Source organism: Bombus impatiens, unplaced genomic scaffold, assembly GCF_000188095.3.
Source record: "Bombus impatiens unplaced genomic scaffold, BIMP_2.2 scf_0389, whole genome shotgun sequence".
Taxonomy (NCBI): Eukaryota; Metazoa; Arthropoda; class Insecta; order Hymenoptera; family Apidae; genus Bombus; species Bombus impatiens.
Genome location: NT_176808.1, coordinates 757,569 through 784,627, shown reverse-complemented (window position 1 = coordinate 784,627; position 27,059 = coordinate 757,569). Strand labels below are relative to the sequence as shown.

Here is a 27,059-nt window from a genome sequence, read left to right as displayed (position 1 = left end):
CGTTTTACTTAAAATGAAGTTATATTTACTTGAATTTTAGTGTTTCGTCTCTTTTCAGGCCGGTGAACATGAAAATAATTTCTTAGACCTCTCGGTAGGTACTGGAAGTAGTGAGGATCTCGGAGAAACAGAGGTTGGACTGCAAGTTGGGCACTCTCGCAATTTTACATTGAGTCCTGAAACAACTGATTGCGACAGTAATTGTGGAGATCTCGATAGTGAAGTTTCATTAATGATGATGGATAATGAATTAATACCAGCTAGTGGTCTTCTTGGATCAGTTGGTGATTTAGGAAATAATTCAGATTCATTGAGAATATATGCTAGCATGCCAGTTCTTGAAGATGGCTTATCTAGTGGACACGCCAGTGATACTGATAATAATAATCCAACTGTGATGTTGATGAAGCGACAAATTAATGAAATTGAAAAAGAAATTATTCAACGTAGTCGTATTAATGATACTACTCATCCAGCTACCACGGAGAATGATTCAGTTGGGAAAGATCTCTCTGGCTTAAATGTCGGCAAAGATATTTTGCATTCCTTAAAAACTTCATCGCCTGATCTATTTGTTCCTAAGAAAGAAAATTCATATGATACAAATGAGCTTCAGCTTGATGGTTTGGATCCTCTTGGCACACCACCACCACCAGCACCTCAGGCTAGACAAAGTGTTAATCTAGAAATAGGTGGTGAAGTTGAAGCTGCTATTAAAGACATTAGAATGGCTTTGCAAAGGACTAAGACTTTACCTGTAAAATCTTCTACAGAAGAATCAGCTGAACCTAATGTCAGTCCTATTTGGATACCAAGGTATTTCACTTTCCTTTTTTTAAAGTTTGTATTCTTTTATTGGTTTTGCAAATATTTGTATATTTTTAATACGAATTAAGGCAACAGCAATTATATTCGAATTTTAATTTATAAGTTCTATATTAGTATTTTTGCTATTTCTCTTGTTCTTTCAAAATTTTAAATAAAATCTTTCAGTATCATATTCCATTCTTTTAAAGTTTGCATTAAAATGCCCCATATGAGCAATAAAAATTACAAACATGAATTATGTGTACTGTTAAACATCTTTATATTTACATAAATAATTTATAACGTAAGATTCTATCTATTCTACAATAGTATTTATTGTTACTATCATACACATCAATCCACAGAGTATTCTTTATTGACAGTAATACATATATTTATTTTAGTTATTATAAACATCATTATTATAAATTTTTAATCTGAATATTTTCTTATATAAATATTTGTACTGTTTAAACGGCATAGTCTCAATAATCTATTGTAAAATAAAAATATTAAGAATACAAAATATTATAAAAAAGAAACTATTTTGCATAATAAATTAATCATTCATATTTGTATTTGAGATGTAATTACTGTTCTTTAAGAACATCTAATTAAAATGTAGTCTATCGGATGGCAGGCGGAGAATTTGCGTGGAAAATAATAGCGAAGAGTCGGAAGTTCGTCGTACGGGTGAAGAAGCAGATGTTGAAATCGAGGAGGGTCCAGATGAAGAAGAGGCAGATACTGACCTCGAAACTGATCGTTTACTTGGACAGCAAAGAACAGACGACCAGGGTTTTTACGACGACAAGGTAAGATATATAATAATAAAATATTATTCAATAAGGTCTTTTTAAATCACAATCTTATGAATTGACGAAATAATCTTCGCGCAAATTAGTAAAATTAAAACACACGTCTTAAAGATAACAGTATACGTATATGTACTGCACATATAAACTGAAATCGTCATGTATTTTGTTGCAGGCGAAATGTATAATATTAAAAAATAATATCTAATCAAAGATACCGAATACATATAGTACAGTTTTCTTTCTAGTACAAACTTTAACTTTTCTCCACTTTTTTATTATTACAGTTATCTTCTTATGTTATCATGTTAACTTCCCAAATCTTGTATTTAAAAAATTACTGTTGATTTTTATTATTCTAAATATTTATTAAAAAAAACATTTACAGCAATTTAGAACATAGTCCTTACAAATGTTGAACCAGGTTCTGTCAAAGATTTTTAATAATTTTAACCTTTAATAATGAAAATTAAAAACTTACCGATATTTATTATTTATTCAGTAAAGTATTTTTTATTATTGCCATTTATAATTTGGATTATACAATTAACAAAATACTTTGTATTAAAAATATTACTTTTCATATATAACCACGCAAATATATGTATGTACAAATTATTATTATCGATACTCTATGTTAGAAGGTATCTGTTGATTCAGTATTTTATTAGTAAGTAATTATATACAGGGTGTTTGAAACTTATTTGTCACGAGCGTCACAGCGTTATTCAACACCTCTGAATCGCCAAAGATCTGCAAAAAAAGTAGCCGCAAAATTGACCATGACCTTGTTGATATTAAAGGTCAAAATTTTGTTTGTTGCATCGTATTTTACTCATCGTGAGGACAAAAAGTATCCAAGGAATCGTAAATCGTAACTCAATAGTTCCCTTGGGGAAAAAAATGTTAAAGTTACATTAATTTTCAAATTCAGTTTATTTGTAATTTGCTTATATTGTGCAGTCAGATGCAGGAAAAGTAGCATCTATTGTCATACGTAGGTACTCTAGATCCACTATTATAAATTCCATATCTCCCTTTTTTTCTCTCTCGCAGCCGCGGGCTCACATTTCTACATTCCAAATCAATTTTTCTACTAGATGACGCCCTGACTTTAGATTATAAGAAAATTGATGAACCGGTCGACTAGTGTGAGATGGAGTAGCATCATCGATCGATTCAACAATTTTTTTATCGTCAAGGTCAGTGCGTGATCTTGGGGAGAAATTTGGTCGGAATGTAGAAATGCGACTTCAGGAATAATAACGAGAAAGAAAAAAAAGGAGATATCGAATTTATAATAATGGATCTGGGATATCCATATGTGACAATAGATGCTACTTTTCCTGCATTTGACTGCTAATTGTGCATAAGCATATTGCAAAGCGAGTTTTAAAATTAATGGAACTTCAACATATCTCTTTTTTTTTCAAAAGAACTATCGTGCTGCGAACCACGATTCCTTGGAGACCTTTCGTCTTCACGATGAGTAGAATATGATGCAACAAAGAGATTTGATCTTTAACGTCAAGGCCAAGATCACATCGAGGATTCAGGGTGTAGAAAAATGCTGTGATCATGACAAATCAGTTTCGAATATCTTATATATATCAAGAACAAAACTCTTTTATTCGTTAAAGATTAATAATTTTCATATTATACAACTTGCTTGATGATATGATAACATATAATTGTTCAATGGTCTTAATCCTTTATTTAGTAATACAAAAAATATTTTAAAAATATTCTGCAATATCTAAGAGAAGTTCAGTAAAGTTCATTAATTATAAAATAATGTTATTTAACGATAAATAAATTTAATATCAATAAAATATCATTTAACTGAATAAGATACTAAGATAAATATTATAGTTTACAAATGTTATTACTAAATATTAGTTTTTAATAAGGAAAAGGAAATATGGGTTTTACAAAGGAATTATAAAAACTCTTACAAGTAAAATTGAAATAGTTTCGTGTTTATATCTTATTTATATTTTATAACTATTTACGATTAGAAAAAATTCTTGAGATAAAATTAACCGTTATTTTTATACAGAAAATATTTTAATTTATTTCACATCTTTTCTATCTTTATCGCCCCCTTCTTGTGTATTCTGCGAAGAAAGATATTATAATGCATAAAGATTAGTTTATTCAGAATACGTTAAACTAAGTAAAGGATTAAAGAAAATAAAAAATATGCCTTAGGTAGTGCATGATCTGTGTAGGGGTATTATCTTAAGGGTAAACAGACTAACATAATAAATATAATTGGTGTTACATAGGGGTGGAGGAAGCCTAAGACTAGGACAATGTTACCACCGATGAGTGGAAAAGTGCCAACTCCTAAGCAAACTCCCCCGAAAAGCCTGAGTGTCGTTCCGGTAGAAAGCCCGCTAGCACCTTCGGAACCCTTAGCTTCGACCTCAGCCTGTGTATCCACTTCCGCTTCTGCCTCTATTTCACCTCCTCCAGTAGTTTCCGTTATTCAAGCTCCGCCTTCCGATTGCGATGTTACTACTCCCTCACAACCTACGACAAGTCCACAGAAGACTCCAGCCAAAAATTCTCCCTCGTCCCCTCAGAGTCTCAAGGAATCCAGCAACAAGGTGAAAAAGGTGCCCCTTCAATTAAATTTCATCAACCTATCTTCTTTTATTATGGCTGCTACTAATCATACTGCTACTACTCTCTTTTCTATTCATTTATTATTACCATTAGTGCAATTAACACATTCAGTTAAATAACAACAAACAACAAATACCAATTGATATACTTACTACAATCTTTTTGTTATTCGTTATTTGTTTAAAAAAAATAATCTCTCATTATTTAAAAATTAAATGATTATCAAATAATTATTAATTAAATTATTAATTAATTAAATAAATAAAAATTAAAGATACTTTTCTATGTTACAATTGTATATCACATTTTGATATTCATAAAATAATTAATAATTTCTCATGAATGTTTTTCAAAAGGATTTGTTATTTGTATTTTATTAATTTCGAAAATAAGTGTTCGATAAAATTATAATCCTTTTGGGGTTTTTATATCTATATTTATACCTTATATTTGAATCCTCAAAAATTTCGAGTTTTAGAGTAACTGATTGCATTTATTTGTAATCTTAGTACAATCCTCCTAATCAATAACATCGTTTGCTATTTCTTCCACTATATACATAGAGACCATTATATGAGGGGTTCAGAAATCAATCAGTGCAAGTCCAACTTCCCCGAAAATGAGTTACATGGTCCAAAAACTATTTTATTATTAAAATATTCCAATTGATAAAGTAGCTACGTTTATATGTAGATGTCGGAGACGAAAGAACACCGGAGCCTCTGGAATTTTGGATAATCCCGCAACATTGTAATCTAGAGTCTACGATAGCTGTAATTAAACAATTGTAGTTATTCAATCCTATTGTAATTGTTCGAGATTAGTGATAGTGAGCTTTGGCTCGAGGCGACAGTCTGTCGCTGAACGTAGCCGCGGTTACGGGATGAACGCTGTGTCTAACAAAGGCATGAAGTAATTCTATAGCTCTCCTTAAAAAGGAAATAATTGTAACACTCGACAGTAAACATTCCAACGATCTCTGTCCCGTAGCTCGCCACGCGCAGACCCTATTCTTCGAGTAAGATGATTGCCAGATGTCGATGCGTCTCCGCAGTACATGTTCAGCTAGCCCGAGGGTTATAAATCTTAAGATTTAGCTAACTAAAGTCCTTCAAACGGACGAACAGTCTTTGTCCCAACTACAGGAAAATAGGGGAGACCTATTTTTCAACGAGCGGTGTCTCCCACTAGCAACTTTCCCTCGAAGGCGGCTAGCATCTTTTTCTAACCACCGATATGGAGATTGACCAATTAGCAGCAACGCCAATTTCCCTTACTTTCTGAACGAAGGCTTTTCTCGACGAATCCGATGATCTCGTGTCCTTAGACACACCCCATATAGTTTTCCTCTGTGGCATCATCGGGACGGGAAAGTCATACTCTCTCGCGATCTCATCGACGAATAGAGTAACACTTTACGATCAGTGAATATTACGCGTCCGACTTAGATTTTGTGAGCACGTTCATCGATCATCCCGTCGACCGCGGATTCGTTATTGAACCTAAGATCATTGTCATTAGTTTCTCGAGTATCTAATTACCACGGTTAGTTGTCCGGTTCTATGATAATCGTATTTGCACTAGTCGATGTCTTCTCTATTGCATAACGACACGTGTAATCCAAACGAAGATTCGTTTCACGCCCCTAATCCTAATTCTAATGTAAACCAGACATAGATATACAATAGATTTCGGTACTTATATCGACCACTGAGTTACTGGTCAAAATTATTCAACGGACGATCAATGTAAGTCACTTTAAAGTCGCGTTAAGTTTACGCTTTGTTGTTTGTTATTTAGAGAATAATTTCAACGTGAGAGAATAAAATGAAAATTCCCCTTTTTTGTTATCAGAAAATTATCTTTCCTCTGATAGTGGGTCTGAAGATAATTATTTAGGAATGCTGTCCTAGATTTCGATGATTTTTTAAAATATTGTAGAAATTTTAAACAACTTTTCCCTTTGCATGTTACCGCTGGACTCTTTTAGTATTTGCAGAAAGCTGTCGATATCACTACAGAGAGTTCTACCTATGCGCGTATACCTGTGACATAGTTTACATCCATCCACCATTAATCTCTTTATCTTTGTACCATACTTCACGAATCGAAATAATCATTCACAACTGCATACGCGAAGCTGCAAGAAATGTGTCCGAAAATTCGTTCCGGCGGGATAATATCAATAAAATATAAAGCTTAGTATGAATTATAATTATGTTATTATTACCCAAATTATATTAGTCATAACGCGGCGACCAAATTTTAAAGACTAATTCGAACCTAACGCTGACCATTAAAGGTAATCATTTTTAATATGCTGTTGTGCACGAAGCTGTAATACGAAAGATCCGTGGAATACTGAACCTCGTCCAACCTTCGTTTATATATACTACATATAAAGAAAAGATAAGATTTAGGACCTTCGTTAGCTTTTTAAATCCGATGCCCAATTATATTCACTGTAACGATACCGACAGTTTCTGCGAATATCTCGGAAACTAAGATCGAGTGGCGGTTACGTGTATAGAAAAAAAATTGCTTAGAATCATGCCCTTAACGACATATTAAAAAGTTATGGAAATTCAATGTGGCGGCAGCTTTCTAAATAATTAGCAAAATTTGTTGTAAAGAAAGTTGTAAAGAAGGAATTGTATTCGATGTCCAGAGTATCGACTCACGAAAGAAATTAAAAAGAAACAGATGTTTGATCTGATACGTTATACTCCGCTGCATTATTATAGGTTTTATCGAATCTTGCCTACAGTAAATGGGAAAAACACTAGCATTCATATCAAAGGTAAATCAAATGAACTTTGATGCCTGAGTGGCTTTGAAAGTGATAATCCGAACAAATATTTGACATATCACAATTCTTTGATTTAATCTGATTTCTATTAAAAAAACATAGCGTTTTCTTTTCTTTCTCTTACGGTTAAGCTTATTCGTATGTCATCTTATAATAAAAATCGCTTTTTGTATCTTTATTAGTATTATCACTTTTTTAATATTTATATTTACAACCATATAAATTGTAAAAACTTTCTTTATTTCGGTTTCAATGCTAATGGACTTGTTCTGATTTGCTTCTGAACCCCTCGTATATAATTTCCATCTTTTCTTCCTTTTCGGTGATTAAATATGAATTGTATAATATACTAATCTAAGGAGATACATATCAATGCAATTTGCAAATACTATGCAAACACGAAGTAGTGATAGATAGTTACATAGTACGTCACAAGTGCATGCATATTAACAAATTCAAAACAGTTTTCGTTATTTTTGTAATGCAAATAAAGTAGAGCCAAATGGTAACGGTAATCTTTAAGTACGGTTTTATTAAAAAAGTAATCGCCTTATCTTTTATTTTTCAGTCTTTTATTCTTCTTTTTCAGATCGCATTTTGAAAAATATTACAATATTAAAACAATATCGCGATATTAAGGTAGCTAGATAAATACAAAAACAATGAAATAAAAAGCATATACATCCATACAGTTTAATTTAATTATTAATTTTATAAAAAGAGACTCATGGTTCGGGTTAAGGTCTTTTGAAACTTGTTTAACTATACATTAGCTGCAATAAATATTTCTTTAAAACTTATTTATCGAGACAGTTAGATTTGAAAAACTATTGCATGAATGAAGCTTTGATAAGTGGTACAAAATATAATTTGCAAAAGCACGTATCCATAATATTGTATGATGAATTTTCGCTTGTTTTAGTAGTGAAGTAATTGCAAATATTTTTATGTTTAATAGGAAAAAGAAGAGAAGAAGAAAAGCAGAAATAAAGAAGGTAATGAAAACTATTTCTATACTTTTTGCGAATACATACAAAGTACATGTTACTTCATTATTTAGTATTGCTTTTCGTAATAATTTTGTAATATTTGTAATAAGTGATATAACAATAATTTTTATTACTCACTGAGGAATGTTATTTAACATCATGTGATATATTTTTCTGGTTGTAAATAGTATAGAAATATAGTGATAAATCAGAAAAAGATCGCTTATCACAAGTATTTTAGAAAATTAAAATATGACGTTGCTATGTTAGAAAACTTCATGATAAGCTAAAGGTATATGAAATTAATTGTTTTTATCTTATTTGATACTGTATGATATCGATTAAGAAGGCAAAAACGCTTAATTAATGTTTATTTAATCTTCTGCAATAAGATTAAAGTTTATGTGGCGCTATAGATAATGTTACTTCTATGATCTTACTCTATAGTCGATTCAAAACAAACTCTAAAAAATATTCCTAACTCTATCATTTTGATTATTTTAACTATTCATTTTCAAATTATGTACATACTAATAAATGTATAAAATGTGTCTTTCATTTGCTGCATTCCTGTTGGATATACTCGGTAGGTAGTTTAAAGTAAAATTTATCATTTTTTCAAATTTGGAACTTGTAATATAATCAGTTAACTGTTGAAAGTTATTCGATTTTACATTGACGATTGAAGACTGTAAGAATTATGTTTACAATTTTGCTACTTCTATAAATTTGGAAGGAATAAGAATAAGATTACTAATAATACTAAATAAGATTACTAATGGATAACTTAAGTAACAACATTGCTTTCAATTTTACGTGACAGTTTTGCTGTAGCAAGCAAATTATCTAGCTAATTTATAAATATTAACATCACTGCATGTTTGGAAGGCATGAATTTGTATCTCTTTAAGCCCTTTGATAAGATGACGACAGATAGCTTGATAATATCCGATCGGCTGATAACTGTTTGATCTAATTCCTTTTCTGAGGATATTTATGGAAGTTGATCAGTACAGTACGAAATGTACTTCTGTGATGTACTTATAATCTATTTAGATGTTAGATTTGTTAGAAAAAACTAAAAATTAAGAATGTCCATTTCAGTGGAATCATTTTATCTATGTATTATATAACCGAATTGTATACGTATATTAGTTATACAAAATTAGAAACTTTGGATCAAGCTTAGATCTATCGAAACTAGTGAAGAACTATTACAAGAAATCAACTATGGAGTATAAGAAATATGAAGAATAAGAAGTGCAAAGGAAGGAAATTATATTGTTTTAATTAAATATAATTGAAAATTATAATTTAAAGATTTATGTGATACCAATAAATATTCATATATGAAACATATATATTCAAGCAGGTTCCAATTTTCCATGCCTGACATTAGTTGTTGAATTTGAAGAGATAATAAATTAAATAAATCAACCAGAGAACGTATTCATTATTAGAATATGTTAAAGAACCATGAAGAACATTAAAATTGTACTATACTTGCTTGCTATACCAAAACTTTCAACGCATACAGAACCGTTTTGATACTTAATTGCGAAACAAGAAAGAATTGGTAATTTTGTAAGGAGTCTAAAAAAGATCAGAAAATGACATCAAGCGAACAATTGGTTAATAAGAGATATGGATATAACGTTAACAGACAATTTAAAAAATAATGAAACCTCGATGGGAAGCGTTCCTGTTCCAATACGCGCGTCTTCAATTAGACTTGTTCAGTCATCGTTCGATTATTCTTTGTTGTTCGGCAATTTGAAGAAGGAGAGATCGCGTGAGAAGTCTAAATGGTACGTTTCTTTGAACGTTTCAGCTCTTCTCAACGATTCTTCAGTTTTGATCGAAGGAGTATTGTTCCGAGCCAGATATCTCGGATCTACTCAGCTCGTCTGCGAAGGAGAACCTACCAAGTCGACTCGTATGTGTCAGGCAGAGGAAGCTGTGTCTAGGATAAAGGTACGCTTATCATTTTCTTATTATATGTTTGCATTTTACGCATATGCTCTTTACCTTACGACTTACTTCTTTCGTTTCCCTCCTTCAAAATTATATTTTTACTTCTTTGATATCATAGGATCTGGCAATTATTCCACGTTAAATTAATATGATTTGCGGAAACAGTAATTTACCAAGCTATTTTTTTACGATTTATTTAATACGAAAACCACATTGTTCATTCAATTACAGCGTCGTTATTAACATTCCTTTCAAAAATAAGAAATTAAGAGATAATTCAAATATATGGCAGAAGATACGGTAGGATATAGAATGTGTAACTTGCATAAGAAAGAGCAAAGAACATGACATGTATTTTTGTATTTAGCATGTCAGAAAAATTCTACGCGCAATTTACTTCAAAATTACAAACGATGAAAGAGTAAAATTAGAAAACGCAATTAATTTGATGTGGAATTTTCTTATATATTTTATTTCGATGAAACCTATCGCTGAGCCCTATTCTATACGGTTATCTGATCATAACCATATGTATTTATAATTAGCAACATATTTAAATATGTTAGGATATCTAATGTCAAGTTAAACGTTACATACACTCATTTACGCTCTATGTACGCGGTAGAGATCACGTATAATTCTCATAACTCTCGCATTTATCGCGCGTTACTTATAATATTATTATAAACGATTGCAACACTGCGAAGTAAGGGTAGATTGTCCACTATTAGACATATTTGTATCGTTTGCACAATTCATTCGGTAAATGCATGGCAGATCTTTAGTTCCTTCGAAACTTCATAATTCATAGGTAAAGACCTGTTGCTATCGTAAGCATTCCTTTTTTTTTGTTCATTTCTTGTTTTGTCAATACAGATATGTTTGTATATACGAACAGTGGTTTATGTTGTGGAAAGATTACAAGAAGGGAAGAATAACTCCTATTTATAGAAGATTTGTGTTTGATAAACGTGAAATTTCTCGATCGTGAAAACAAAATGATTCGTACTTTAATAGAATGTTAATGTGCATAATTAATTATCGAGTTTCGATCATTCATTGTATAAGACACGCATTCGATTTTTACTCTTTTAATATCAACATAGCTCTCGATAAATAATATAAAAAGTAAGTTCTTAAGATATTAATTGTATCTAACTTTCACTTCGAGGTTTAATGCGTGCATATATGTATAAAATAATTATAAGATCAATGGCAGGAACATTCAAACATAATAGCACATAGAGTGAATTTACTTAAATATCTGATTCCCTGCTTAATTAATATTAATTTCACGATTGTACGAGGGATCATTTTGATATTTGATATTTGTATTATTTAATCTTGAAACTTTCCATTTATCAAACACTCTATAAAGAATATATTGCATTGAATTCAATAGGGTCTTTAGATCTTATCTTTAGATAGCCTTATCTTTAGATAGGATTAAAATTTGATAATTTGAATAATCAAATGTCTCTTATTTGTTCTTCACGGTATTTTTTATTTATACCTGTAGATAGTTATTACATATACATACATAATATATGTTCGTTTATACCTATTGCGTTATCTGTGCAATATATGCAAGCTGTTAAATATTACGGTGATTTATATGAGATGTATGAAGAAAACTATTGTTTAAAATGATTTATGTTGAATACTTATAGAAGTGTAATATCTTTTCGGTAGCTCTATAAGATGTATGTATATGCGATTTATGTGTATAACAGTAATATAATGCACTGACGCGTCCTTGCATGTACAATAAAATGCAATATAGAATGTCATAAAAAATATGTATTATACAAATTTATATGTATTTTATTAAATTTTAGCTGATAAATAGCCTAGTATAAAAAAGTATGTTCAAAGAAAATAAATTAAAGTTTTTGCTAAGATACTTCAGTTAAACCTGAGAGTTTTTCCCACAAGTTAGGAATATCGCGAAAACGAAGGATTATATTCGAAGTTAACCTTTCCTCAGAATTTCAACGCAATTCTTCTTTTATTGATTTCTAATCCTATATTATGTAAATGTAATTTCTGGTAATATAACATTAAGAAATCATTGACTGATGTACACCAAACGAATAATTTCTGAATCAGCAACACGTTGATTGCCAACATTTTACTTAATTGAATTATCGGATACGACTGTTTAAAATGAACAACGATCGAATTAAATCTAATAAAATAGAAATAATAATTTCGAACAACCTTATATATTAAACGAAACTTTGAATTTAAAATATTAAAAAGATTACCTTGTTTAAATTCTAATTAAAAAAAAAAACACGTGATTCGATATGCTGGAAATTTAAAAATATTTAACATGAAATGAAACATCGCTAATAAGAATCAACATTTTAATATAGAATAATAATATAGAATAATTTAGAAGTAGCAGCAAGATGAATTATCAATTGGTTAAAGGAATTGATCGTGTTGTGGATTCTAAATACTCTATTTAAATACGATCTATTTTTTGTATTTTATTATAATACCAGGCAGATACGTTGTTTTTAAGAAAGCAAAGGTACGGTAATTTTGAATTTTCTCTATGTATTTTTCATAAACTCATGTTTCACTCGGTATAAGAAAATACTTACATTATTAGCATTTGACTGTGCTTTTTCTACACACATGCTTTGATCACGTCTCTTCTGATGAATTAGTGTTTTGTTCCATCTTTACACCGAATTATTTTATACAGTATCATATACCTTTGTAATTCAATCGATTAGTATTCGAATAATTTTCTAATTACAATATTCTAGAAAAGTTACATAAAATGATAAAACTTTAAAAAAGGTAAAAGACTTAGTTTCTCGATAAATTTCTATACAAAGTATTACTAATTGAGTATAAGAGAAACAATTTTACGCATCGTATGTTATTTAGATGTTATATTAGCTAATATATAAATTTTACATAAAATATTTAATGAGCAGTTTCGAATAAAACAGATTGATGCTATCTCAAAAAATGCGAATATCGATGTAAATATATAAATTAAAGTAAAATTAATTAATAATATCTTATAATAATAATTAATATCTTGAATTAAACTTTTGGTCGAGATTCTTTTAAAAGAGGAAAGTAATTTAAATTTACACGATAATTATAATAGCATGGTTTACACCGCGTTGTAAGATGATATTTCTATCTATGTATAAAAATATAATATCTTTTAATTACATAATTTATTGTTAAAATTATACAGGATAATCTGCTGCAGTATAAAAGTATAACTATTGCTTCTTATTTATATAATTTTGAAAATTCTTCCCATTTTTATATACATAATTACACAATATTGTTTAATCATTCTATGTAATGAATTTTTTTAGGAAATATTCGAATACTAAGACATAGTTTGATTGTACACAAGACTAATTTGGGGATTGATCTGCATTAAAATTGATCACTACGTAAAAAAGTCCGAATGTTCTCTAATAGTCACCCCTTCCTCATGTTACTACCACCACCACCACCTACCTATCGTTCACTTTTTTTATGTGATTTTGATGTTTCTCTGTGTTTATCTGTCTCGGATAGGAGCTGGATAAAATACCAAATACAAGCATATATCTATAAATACAAACAAATAAAAACGTTGCTTTTGTTAACTATGCCATGTATATACCAGTGATAAATTAATAATACAATAAGATTTAAAAGTAAGATTATGGCCTTTGCAAACCAAAGCACAATGAAAAGCAATCGCTGTGTGATCACATTGGTAAAAATTAACTTACTATGCATGTATTTACATGCTTGGAAAATTCGGACAATGTATTTTAAATATATTGGTATTATTCATGAAAAAGAGGCATATTTATTCGGCTCCTTTACGATTACTTTCTTGTGTATACATAGTTGTCTGCCCTACTTTGCTTCGTAGATTGTACGCAACACTATGTCTCTTTCTGCACGATCGTGTATTATAAAAATTTCGTGTAACATAAATCACAGTATAGAAGGAAAAAAAAAATGTATAAAGTACATTTATATTGATGGACTTGTGTGCTTCACATTAGCATATGAACTGATACGTTAATTCCGAAATAAGAATGTCACACTTTAATTTCAATTTGCCTTTGAATATAATAAAAATATAATAGAAAGTAAAAATCAACCTTGATAGAACGAAGCTAATATTTTATTATATTTCACTGTAACACGTACATATGTAAGGTAACTTTAGATACTTTTTGAGGAAAGAAAGAATATTGCACGTATCACACTCTAACTTCGAAAGTCACACAACTCGAAGACGCAAGAAACTAAGTACGCGCTCTGAACATAATAACACGTTATTCTGATAATCAACTTATCAACAAGAAGAAGCGTACTCGTAAGATGGATTTTCCAAGTAACGTCACTTCTATTAAGAACGCGATATATGTATTTCATTATATCTGCGTTATTTTCGAATCTGAAACGGACGATATAAATATTAGAAACACACGGCGTCTTAAGATAAATGTGTCGTTAAAAGATGAACTTGCTTCAGGACTTAGTTTTAAAACATTATTAATAGTTATGAACTGTTAATATTTCTATAATTCTTGCAAACAATTTACTTGAAATTGATATTTATAAAGTGCCATATAATCAAAGAATTTGTAAATAATTCGATTTCAAGATATATCATCATAATATATCAGGAAATGATTCGTAACTCATATACGATTTTACGCCTAGAAACTCGATGAAAATGAATATTATTAAATTTGTTAAATGTTCAAATGTTTCTTAAGAATCCTAAAAATGTACAGATCTGTACAGATCTGCACGATGTGCTAGATTTGAACAACGATAGGACATTGTCTGTGTGAGATGACGAGTGCCAACATCTCGAAGCATGATACAGTACCAGCTTCTATCGTATACAATTCAGTGGTTCTGTACAGTTTGTTGGCTTATACTTCAAACGCTTCACACGAATTTCGATCTGATCTGTGTGTGATTTCCATCATACCGATACTTGAAAGTTAATATTTAACAAACGTCAAGTTATTCCGTAACACACTTGCTCCAACCAAAACACGAAATAGAACAAATATAATACCGATCGTGTATTAATGTGTTTATGTACGTATTCGGTAAAAGGAAAATAACAAGCCGATTAAGATCAAACGTAATGAATTTTCTTTGCCCCGAATCGAGTTTAGCTCTGTATTTGCCGTGGTGAAGAATGTACACGATAGAGGAGAGAGTAGAACGACAGTAAATTCGAGAAATGTAAATGCATTGTAGAGGAAAAGCAAAAAAAAAAAAAAAAAAAGAAATAAAAGTGGGAAATGAAAAGACGAAAAAATTGTCCGCGTTTGCTCGTGGTGTCGGTGGTGCGTGGTAATGTGACTAGCAAGAGCATTTGTTTTGTTTATCGTTACGGAAGGAGGGGCCAATGGCTACGGGTATGCAGGCTACGCTGTTAAACTATGGGGGGCAGCAAGGGTTTGGTCGGTGCAGCGTTGCATCGCAAGGAAGCTTCGAGGAAGATGAATGCGACTCGAGTGAAGAACTCATAGGGAACGCATCTGGTGGGGGCCAGTCCGAGTCGCAGACTGTGGGGCTCCAACCAAAACTGGCCCCGATCAGTGGCTCTATGGAGCCCACCACCGTTTTCAGGCTTCACTTTCTCGGATCGGTTGAAGTTGAAGAGGAAGGGAGACGTAAGCGCCTTAACAACCACATAGTGCGGGAGGCTGTGACTAAGATCAAGGTCCGCCCTCCAACCCTTAGATGTATCATTATATTCTATTCTATAATCGTTGTTATGTTCGACTCTCCTACCTGCAACAGATTGCTTTTTTTATTTCTCGTTTCTCTTTACATTACACCTTCGCTTTCTTTCACTGACAACGAGTACTTTACGTACATGTTACTTACCTTGGTTCTTGAATCCTTCAAATTGAATTATTCGCCCGATACTCTAATAAATATATCTTCGTTTTAAAGAAAGAATCTTAGCGCTTTAAATAGCAAATTAGGTATCGAAGAGTGAAAACTCTTAGATAGCTCGTAGTAATACACAGCAAATGCTTTGTAGTGGATGCTACAGTTAACAAGATAAAGTAATAAATAGAAGATGCAAAAAATAATTTACTTAATAAAGGATATTATTCCACAGAAAGATATACCATGTAAATCTGTCAGGTGCACGCAAGCTTTTCACATTTCTGACATCGTCTTTTTTCTCCTCAATTGTAACAAAAACGTGTGACGATACCTTTTAGGATATGTACAAGAATGACAACATCTCGCAACATCGATAATGTTAGACATCTTTTGTCAAACATTGATTATTTTCGAAAGTAATGAAACTATTGCTTGATCAATTTACAGTGTTTTCTAAGAGACGCTTCCTTCCGTAAAAAGAAATGAAAAACAATGTTTATCGCGAGGAACCAACCGCACGAAAGAACGTGAAAGGAAGAATAATTAAGTCTTGCGCGTATAACTCGCCTGTATAGGACCAGTAATTGGTGCAGGAATCCGTATATTGTCCTGGTTAATAAGCCAAATCCGATGGTGATGCAGGTTTCAACGTATGGAGCGTGGCATACTAGCGAGTGTTCAGATTAAGCAGAATGTTTTATTTTATTAAAATGTAGCTTCCAATTTCTGGGCCCGGTGTATCTCTCACACGGGTTCCCGGGCCCCTTTCGATCGCAGCCGGGACGGTCATCGTGGAGGTTTTAGTCGGTTGGAGTCCGGCACTACCACGCCGCTTTTCTCCAGAAGCGACCTCGTGTCCGTGCGGATTTCCTCCACGTTAATAAAAAAAAAAAAAAAAAAGCTTCCAATTTCTAATAATTTTACGTTTTTATTACTTATTTACCTATTATATTCCGTATTCTCTTAAAGAGCCACTTTTCACTTATCAAATTTACGTTACAATTGAAGTAAAATTCAGTGATTATTACCGTCTCGCAACACTGACTGAAACATGTTATCAAGTAACAGTTTCTTATAAGTTGAAAATCAACTGAAGATCAGAGCTTAAAGCAGAAACGAAGAAGAAAGTAAACTTTTATGCGTATTAATAAGATAGAAGGATAAGATAATTATAATATTTCAAAGATAATGTAAGAGAATTTTTCTTCGATAGATTAATAATTGCTTAATTGTTTTAAATGAAAATTATCTAGATTTACTCGTTGTCAATGAAAATGGGTGTAACTAGACATGATTATTTAAACGAACTGTACTTTGAATGTATAATGTTTTTCACAATTATACGTGACACACACATTTGATTAGGTTTTCTTATTAAACTCTCAGGTTTACGGAAGTTTCGAATTTCAAGTTTATTAGTATAGAAAAAATACATATGGACGTGAATTCTATTTCACCAAACTTACTAACAATCGCATTTTCAATATTGTGCATCATTCCTTGCCTTAAATTTAAACATGATATATAGTAAACTTACAGCATCTTTTCTTACTGTTCTTTACTGTATAATATTGTTAATCTCAATTAATTAATTAATTGCTTCCTTTATTTTATTCTACATGCTGCTTCTTCGTGATAGGCATTGGTACGTATTTTTTACAATACCATTTTAATTGAATATCTTTTTCATGTGTAACAAAGATATAAGATGAAACAAAATATATAGGTAGTTGAAAGTAGGAACTTCCATTTAGTACCTTTACTCTACACGATTTTTAATAAATTCGACGACAATATTATTGATGACAATACTTTTATGATAAGCTTTCAATTATTTGGTTTGCTAATAAAATTGATATTGAGATAAAAACGACAAGATAACTAGTGTTTAATCTCACAATTTTTCCTTTTTAAGTAAATATTTTTGAAAATATTCATAAAAAATTCATTGACAATATTTGCGATGCAAAATACATATTGAAAAATATACATAATACTCGAAAGCACGTTAATAAATTTATTTTACTAATAATACTTGCAATTTTATAGAATAGAAGACATCTTTAGACCAACAAATCCAGAACTACAGCGAACTTTTTAATTTCATTTATAATTACTTTTGATAACTGCCTTTGTGAAAATCTTTTTCAAACAGTCGGCAAATGTGTTGGTTTAAAAACAGATATTATCAGTAGTTACATACATATATTCCCTTTAAATAAAAATTAAAGATTAATCTCTCTGTTTGTAAAGAAGATTGATAGTGTAGGTAGCTATTGATAGTGTAGGTAGTAGAGTGATATAAAAAGTAAGAATTACAATCGTCGAATTCCCTCATTTTCAGATCCATTTTGCTACATCTACCCTAGTAATCAGTTGAACAATCGTATAATACTTTCATACTATTCTTGTTTGAATTTCTTCGTTTCAATTTCAAAAGGTTACTACATAAATACTTGTCGTTGATTCAGCTTAAAAATTCGTAATTGTTGTCATTGAATCTATTTTATGTCGACGTAAAATAGACTTTCAGTGCTTTAATTTTCTATGCCATTCAAATATAAAGAAATAAAAATTTGTACGTACAGGCACCGGATGGCGAAACTCAACCAAGCACAGAAGTTGATTTGTTCATCTCGACGGAAAAGATCATGGTTTTGAATACGGATCTAAAAGAAATCATGATGGATCACGCGTTAAGAACAATATCTTATATAGCAGATATTGGTGATGTAGTGGTGCTAATGGCACGAAGACGATTCGTACCACACGAAATGGAAGAGGCGCCGAAAATCAACAGAACTCCAAAGATGATTTGTCACGTGTTTGAAAGCGAAGAAGCCCGATTTATTGCACAAAGCATCGGACAAGCATTTCAAGTAGCTTATATGGAATTCCTTAAAGCAAATGGAATAGAAGATCATAGTTTCGTAAAAGAAATGGATTATCAGGAGGTACTCAATTCTCAAGAAATATTCGGTGACGAACTACAGATGTTTGCCAAAAAGGAAATGCAAAAAGAGGTAATTCGTTAATTTCTATACTGTATATAATCTAGTAGTATATTCTGTCTAATAAACTATGAAAAATCACCCTGACGCGAGCATAATTTCTGATCTGTTAATGTCGTCCAATATCATAAAGGAAATACGAAGGAAACGAACTGTATGAACAATACTACGAATAATATTTGCTCCTTTTATATAAAAAAATGTTTTCTCTCACGCGAGATAGTTTCCTGATTGTACCTATTCGGAAAGAAGAGTTAAAATGTAGCCAGTTTTGAGTATCAGAACATTTCAGAGCATCTCTCAAGTAACAAAAAATGTTATTAGCATTTATGGCAAATGTGATAGGGAAGTTGAAAAAAATAAGTGTATAGATGAGAAATGGCAATGGTCAAACTTGTTTATCCGTTACAGTTAATCCTGTTCAGCAGAATTTCTGAAGAATTATTGTATCGATATGGATGAATAATTATTCTGTAACTGTAAGACGTGGGCAACTTGCCACTTTTTTATCTTTGCATTAATTCTTTGTCAACTTTATTGACGAAGTTTACTCACTCAAGAAGTATTTAAAGTCTTCAAATTTAAATCGAACTATTCATTGGCATTTAAAGAAAATGCGAATGATATCGAAACTAAATGTTTCTAAATAGCAAAAGAATAAGTGACACGAACTTATTAATTGACCTAATACATGTAATGACGAACAAAAGTATTAGCAGAGATAAGTTTTCTTATGAAACCCTGCGTGGGTCCTCCGTCCAATTTATGCATGAAAAATAATTTTCAAATTGAAATTAACCTTTAGATAGATTATACTTATCACTTCATAAAAGACTATTCATTAAAGAGGCTAAGTAAAATAGTAATCACTCATGATATTTTGATTGAAATTAACAAATTTGTATCATTGAACATTTACAGGTTGTGGTACCAAAGGCGAAAGGCGAAATTTTGGGTGTAGTAATCGTTGAATCTGGATGGGGTTCTATGCTACCGACAGTTGTAATTGCAAATTTGGCACCAGCCGGAGCGGCTGCTCGTTGCGGACAATTAAATATTGGTGATCAGATAATAGCCATCAATGGTGTTTCATTAGTTGGCTTGCCTCTCTCCACTTGTCAGACTTACATCAAGAATTCAAAAAATCAGACAGTCGTCAAGCTAACTGTCGTCCCGTGCGCGCCAGTAGTCGAGGTCAAAATCAAAAGACCTGACACAAAGTATCAGTTAGGATTTAGTGTACAGAATGGAGTAATATGTAGTCTACTAAGAGGCGGTATCGCTGAAAGAGGAGGTGTTCGAGTGGGTCATAGGATTATCGAAATTAACAATCAAAGCGTCGTCGCCGTGCCCCACGAGAAGATCGTCAATCTTCTTGCCACATCCGTTGGCGAAGTATGTATCACCTTTCTCTTTTTTAATTTACTCCTATCCTCAAAGACATTCACTTTCATAACTTGCGAGTTATTGAAATATATTGAAAGTTGAAATACATTTGTATTTAAAATAATTGTTATTGTAATACGCTTCTTACCGATTGTATTTTATTTCAGATATTAATGAAAACGATGCCCACGTCGATGTTTAGGCTACTAACTGGCCAGGAATCTCCAGTGTACATATAAGCGTTTGATTGCCTGGCTGATATGCGTAGTGAACAGACAATACATCCGCCATCCACTACCATATTATTCAATACTCTACTCTCTGTACAGATTTATTCTACGCAAATTGCTTTGTGTTTCGATTCTTGTGAAATTCTATTCGTATATTCTCACCAGCTCCTGCTTAGCAAAGCAACAAAATTTACGTAAACACGTTGCGACAAATATTAATATATTGAATATTTACATAAAGCAAAAAAAAATATATATATATACATAATATATACATAAACATTTTATTTATGAATGAGATTCTCTATGTCTGTTTTCCAGTCTAATATTCGTACAACTATTAAAACATAATATCCAGATGCTGAAACTACAACCAATTGTTGCAAACCGAAAATACGTTTGATGAATTTTCATCGATTCTTCCTCGCCATTGTCTAATGTGTTTTTATTTTCTATCGCCTTACAAAATAGTGGAATATTTTATGTATTGGGAAAATTATTTATAATATATGTGGAAAAGGTGTTATTGTATATTTATTTTCAAAGACTGCAATGTAAGCAACTTTTGAAGTAAAGAGCGATAATTGTGTTGCTTGCATTTTATATGTGTATACATTTGTGTATATCTTCATTCATTGTGTATATTTGTTTTCAAATCTTTACTAAAGAATAGTTTGTGATGTGTATTTATGAGAAAATAATTTATTACAAAAAGGAAATGATAAGTAGATTGACGTTTATATTTGTAGAAGCTCTTTTTGCGAAACAAATACAGAGAGGAAGACAAAAAATTGAGTAATTAAATTCCATGTATTCAAACACAATGAATACAGAAATAATATATGTTGCGAAATCAGCATCGAGAATCGCATTCCATGCGCGATAAGAAAAGCGAAATATGCAGTGCACACGATTATACATAGCACAAAGCTCTTTACCACCGTTTAGAGCAGGGCTGGAACTCTCTGTACATTACATAGTTAACGACGGAGTATGTTTCTGGAAGGGCCTTCATATATTTTGTTGGCTTCATGTTAAATTACATCGTTTATTTAATCTTTTCTATCCGCGAGTTGCAATTCTTTTAGTTTTTTTAATTTTGACTAATATTAAGATCTACTGTCTACTACATAATGTTTCGAATACGACGTGTCGCGATAAATATCACGGTAGTTATACTGAAGAGTACTCCGTATAACATTTCATTACATCAACAAAATGTTTGTTTACAGTGATCTTTTTCAGAACTATATCTTTTTTGATAAAAGAATATTTTTAGTTGTTGTTAACAATTGCTTTGATCAAATCAAATTACTAATACCAAGTATTATTGATACATAGAAAGAAATTTAATATTCAACGTTGTATGGGCATCAAAATGTACTATCGAAAATTCTGTATTTCTTTCTTTGTTAAAATTATTATACCGAACATTATAACGCTAAATATACTTTAACAAGGTGTCTTTCCATAATGTTGTATTCTAAATTTAAATTTACTTACACTTTGATAATTGTTGTAAGATAAAAAAAACTTTAACAACAAAATTTCACGTTAGGAAATAGAAAAATATTTTTCTGTGTATCGATACCATAATACAGAAAATATGAACAATTATTTTTAGAATTTTACTTCGAAATTTTAAGTTCAACATTTCGTTTAACAATTGAACATAACACTCTATGAATTGCTATTGAAGTAAATATATGATCAACAAAGCAACATCTCTATGTAACATATTGCGTAAAAATGAACGCACTTATTTTTATTACTGATGGATGATGATATTTTAATGTCGTCAGTCGTAACCGACTTACATGGTGCAATATTACTCCATCATTTTTTCACAATTAATGTAATCAAGCGAGAGCAATCTCATTAATTATACAAGCATTTACAGTTATCACGATTGAAACATGATCTTATTAAACTATTTAGGAGATACTCTTTACTTATCGAATATAAATTAACTTAAAAGAAAAAGACGTTCTAATCTCGATTTTATGTAATATTACGACTGAAAGGTTATTAACATTTACAAATGGTAACTAAATAATATTAACATGGAGAGGAGTTCTCTTCTATGTAAATACCGCGCATCAGCACCCATTGAGTTCCATCAATTTTTTGCTGGAAGCTTTCCACTTCAACTAACGACAGATACGCGATATGCAAATCTTAAGATTTCTAATGAAAGTTTGATAAAATTTCAATGCCAAAGTACATTAAATAACTATATTAAATATGATATGTCAGATCGCATGATTTTCTTAACTATTTATCACGATATGTACGTAATAATAATTTTCCTTTTTGCGCATATCAAATTTCAATTCATAATAATTTCTGTCTTCTAAATAAACTTTCATAGAATATCAAGCTTAATATTTGTAAAAGATTACAAGTGAAATTACGAAAAAAAAGCTTAAATTACCTTTGTTCTTTATGTAAACAACAATACCGAATTCATGATAGAGATTCCTCGTTATTTTTTTTTGCTTTTATATTTTTATTATCTCAAGGAAAATATCTTCTTTCTTCTGTTGTACAATAGGATTATGTTTTCTTCATTTTTGTATCTAGTACTAGATACCTATTCCAGGTCCTTTTATTTATATTTCTATTATTAAGATATTGAGAAATTAAAATAATTCATGTATGTATATAGGTACCTCAAGATTGATTAAAACCTAATATTTGCTTCAAAAAGAAACTTTCTAAATAATATGCCATCGTTTAATAAATTCATAATATAAGAAATACATCAACTGCGACATTTTTTGCATACTACTAATAAAATTCTCGATTAAATTTCCTTTTGATTAGTGTAAGTTAAGTGCAAAATTGCGTGCTTCTCGCAAAAAGAATTCTTCCAAATTTTTTACCATATTAATGTTTTCTCTTCTTTTCTTATTTTCTTCTCTTCATAATTATTTAAATCGCAATGATTATACAGCACTATATTTCTAATTTTCAATAATATTCTTTTCCATAACAAAATATTAAAAAAATGATTAAAGCAATCTTATTTTGTTGCATAGCTGTGTATTCCAAAGATGATATACGTAAAAATAAATATATTTTGCAAAATGATGCAACCTTGAAGTATCTATGTTATAGAATACATTTTATTATTTATTGAATCTTTGTTTTATCATAAACAAAAAAAAAAATTCACGATAGAACATCTTTGAAATGTAGAAAGGAAATCAAAAAGGAAAGCGATTACAAAGGAAAGGGTGAATGTGAGAGAAAGTAATTGAAACGGATAATAATTTCGCCGCTTAAAGAATTATATGATTTTACAAATCCTATTTAAACCGGTTTGTTGTAATATCAAATAATATGTACAAAAATGTAGTTTATACTAATTTTATTTTGTCTGCATTTAATCAGTGCCATTTACAATGCCCTGGAATTGAACTTTTTTATGTTTTATTACATATACAGAAGTTATGTTTTAGTAAATAAAAATATGCGCATGCTTGTGTAACGGATCTGAGTGGAAAATTCTACCATCTTAATTCTAATAGAATGATTTGACAGTTTTTCGTTGGAACACTATTTGAAATGAATGACAAACAACGTTTTAATTTAAAAATTCAATTCAATATTGTCGAATGCACACAAAAATACAGCACATTTTTAAAGATAGTTATAGGAACATTGCTGCAACCAAAGAAATTATGTTTCTCAACGCATAAAAATTTAATAAATCAAATAAAAATGCTTATATACATATAATGCAACAGTTTTGTGTAAATTTGTTAAAATTTATTTAAATTTAAGTATATGTCTCTATCAAGAAATACAATTCTATCAAACAGTATACTGGTATAAAAAGTTGATTTCTTCCATTTTGTCTAATACCTTATTATAATTCAGCTCTATAAAAATTCTTCAAAATTACTGTCGTCATTTCCATCGGGAAATATGCTTCATTTATTAAAGCAAAAGTCTATAATGATAAATCCACATACACCAATGTACACTTTGCAGTAAACCGATATAATTTACATTTCTTATATCACACATATATTATATACATATAGATATATATATATATATTGTGTGTGTGCGCGCGCGCACGTACGTGCGTGTGTGAAAATGCGAAATTTCATATCTTTTTTTTACAATTGAAATTGCGCGTTTCGGACAAGATATATACATATATGATTATCCTTTTTCCCCGAAACGCGCAATTTCAATCGTAAAAAATATAATAAATTTTGCACTGCGCTTTTTTTCAATTCCTTATTTTATATCGAACGTAAACACATGAATTCATGATAATTTACGATTAATCGAAAACAAGGATAAATGTAAAAGTTTCTCGAAATTTATTTTTTAGAGAAGAAACGTCTTTAAAAGAAGATTAGTAATAATAATAATTCCTACAAATAATATATATATTTTATTTTTATATAAATTACATTTAATAGAGAATATTTTCGCAGAATCGTTTATTGTCGTCAAGAACTTCAATTTAAATTCAACTGTGCATTCATAGTGGACATATTATATAAATTATAATTTTATATTTGTATGTTTATTTCAAAATTATACAATCCTATGTACGACAACAAATCTGGTTTCAATTATTAATATGTGGTTATTTATATATTTCGTATTTCAATTGAAATGTTTCACACTTTTTGGAATTGCATTCAAAAAGTTAGAAAGAACTTACAAATATACGCAAATACATTTTGTATAATATAAATCCACTCGATACGTTTCCCAAGAAATACTATTTTTGATCGCAGACGATTAATGTTGCTGTTTATAATCTATTTAATGCAAGATAATTTACATTTATTTATTGACTCAATATTATCATTCAGAAATCATTATTGCTTTTGCTTCACAAGGATTTTACTGAATATCTCTGCATAATATAGATATTTTAGATAAATGGAAATCACTTTAGATCTAATACAGTGAACAGGATAGCGATACATATTAGAAATATACGAATTAAAAAGGATGTTAATTCTTGCTTCGTTCAGTAAAAACTCACATTGTTCGCACGTTGAATGTTATTTGATTTATACGAGATAGGTACGTATGAGGTGGTTGAGAAAAGTTCATTACGCATAATGTACCAATTCGAAAATAACAAATAATATTTCCTAACAACATTAATGTACTTTGGAATGTTTATTACTTAATAATAAATAATATTTCATTAATATCATTACTATAATACATATGTAATATTTATAACAGTCACTTCTTTTGTATTTTTCATCTTAAATTATAATTATTCAATTGAAAAGATTATTTATATGATACTTTACACGTGCACGTTTTATTATTTCTGCTGATGTCCTAACGTATTCTCAATACTTTTTACTATATCTTCAGAAAAGGTTACATTTCTTGCAATATTTTTGATGGAAAAACCTTATCTCACTTCGTAAATCACGAACGTCTTTTAATTGTTCCTTTAATTTATTTTGTATAAATATCAAGACAAGAAACGCTTTGTTCTATAATACGAGGAAAATGATAGAGATAATCAACGTGTCAACAATTGCAGTTTCAATATATTGCATTTTTTATAATTATGTTTACTTTCAATCAAACTATCTTTCTATTGTATAGATTTAACATACGCGTACCTTTATACACGTACTAGTTTTCTATGTATGCGGTTTTTTTTCTTTAGATTATTTCATAGCTGATATCTAATTATACATGTCGTGCAGATACGTTGTTTTATTGCTATTTTAAGACAGTCCTTTTTCGCCTCATATTTTACAACTAGATGCAATAACGATATAAATTTTATACCATGAAGGATTTATTTATACATTTAATCCTTATGGGTGCTTTCACAGAATTATCGAAAAAGCAAGCCTTAAATAAATTTCGAAAGTTTATATTCGATTGTAAGAGACGTAAGCAGCGTGTTGCACATCGCATATCACATTAAATGTATACACACATATAATATTGAACACCGCGCGTTTCCCTTCATCAAAAAATCCAGTCAAACTCTTTCGGACGTTTATGTTCATAACATGAACGCAATCGTTTACATATAGTATTATGTACTTCTTTTTCATTCTCTTACTTAGATATCATTCATAAAACATCTACTCTAAGTAAACTCTAAATAAATTTCTTTTAGATCTTTGGTACTTTTCTGTCATTTTATAATTTACATTTTAATTATTTGAGAATATAAAAGATCTTACATCATTTAACTTTGTTACTTTCAACCGAAAGCTTTTTCGTTACTTATGAAATATTTGATGTCATATTTTATCTGCAAATTCATTGTATGAACACGTATATTTCTAAAACGTACGATAAAATAGCGCCTTATACAAAGTGTTGTACGTATATCGACGAAGTTTTCGGGGAAAAAAGGGAACCGATAAAATGTTCTTTTGAGTTATGTGGAGACTGCGCCCGGAAACGTTGACACAAATTTAGAATGCAAATGTCCTATGTATAAAAAAGAAATGAATTTTGGCATGGAAATTTTT

General features: G+C 30.3%; 1 protein-coding gene across 12 annotated transcripts in view; it reads left to right on the top strand.

Moving 5' to 3' along the window:
* Positions 1-25,642, top strand: part of LOC100749055 — a 37,070-nt gene extending 11,428 nt beyond the window's left edge. Inside the window, exons 9-18 of one of the 12 annotated variants that reach the window (XM_033321026.1) lie at positions 59-816; positions 1,433-1,622; positions 3,911-4,234; positions 8,021-8,057; positions 9,904-10,025; positions 15,433-15,759; positions 17,575-17,580; positions 18,524-18,958; positions 19,868-20,341; positions 20,500-25,642. In XM_033321026.1, the coding sequence (XP_033176917.1) occupies positions 59-816; positions 1,433-1,622; positions 3,911-4,234; positions 8,021-8,057; positions 9,904-10,025; positions 15,433-15,759; positions 17,575-17,580; positions 18,524-18,958; positions 19,868-20,341; positions 20,500-20,571 (2,745 nt within the window). In that variant the 3' untranslated portion in view covers positions 20,572-25,642. Of the gene's footprint in view, positions 1-58; positions 817-1,432; positions 1,623-3,910; positions 4,244-8,020; positions 8,058-9,882; positions 10,026-15,432; positions 15,760-17,574; positions 17,581-18,523; positions 18,959-19,867; positions 20,342-20,499 lie in introns of all 12 variants that reach the window. The other 11 variants (XM_024368094.2, XM_033321025.1, XM_033321023.1 and 8 more) reach the window with 11 other exon arrangements.
* The last annotated feature ends 1,417 nt before the right edge of the window (positions 25,643-27,059 follow it).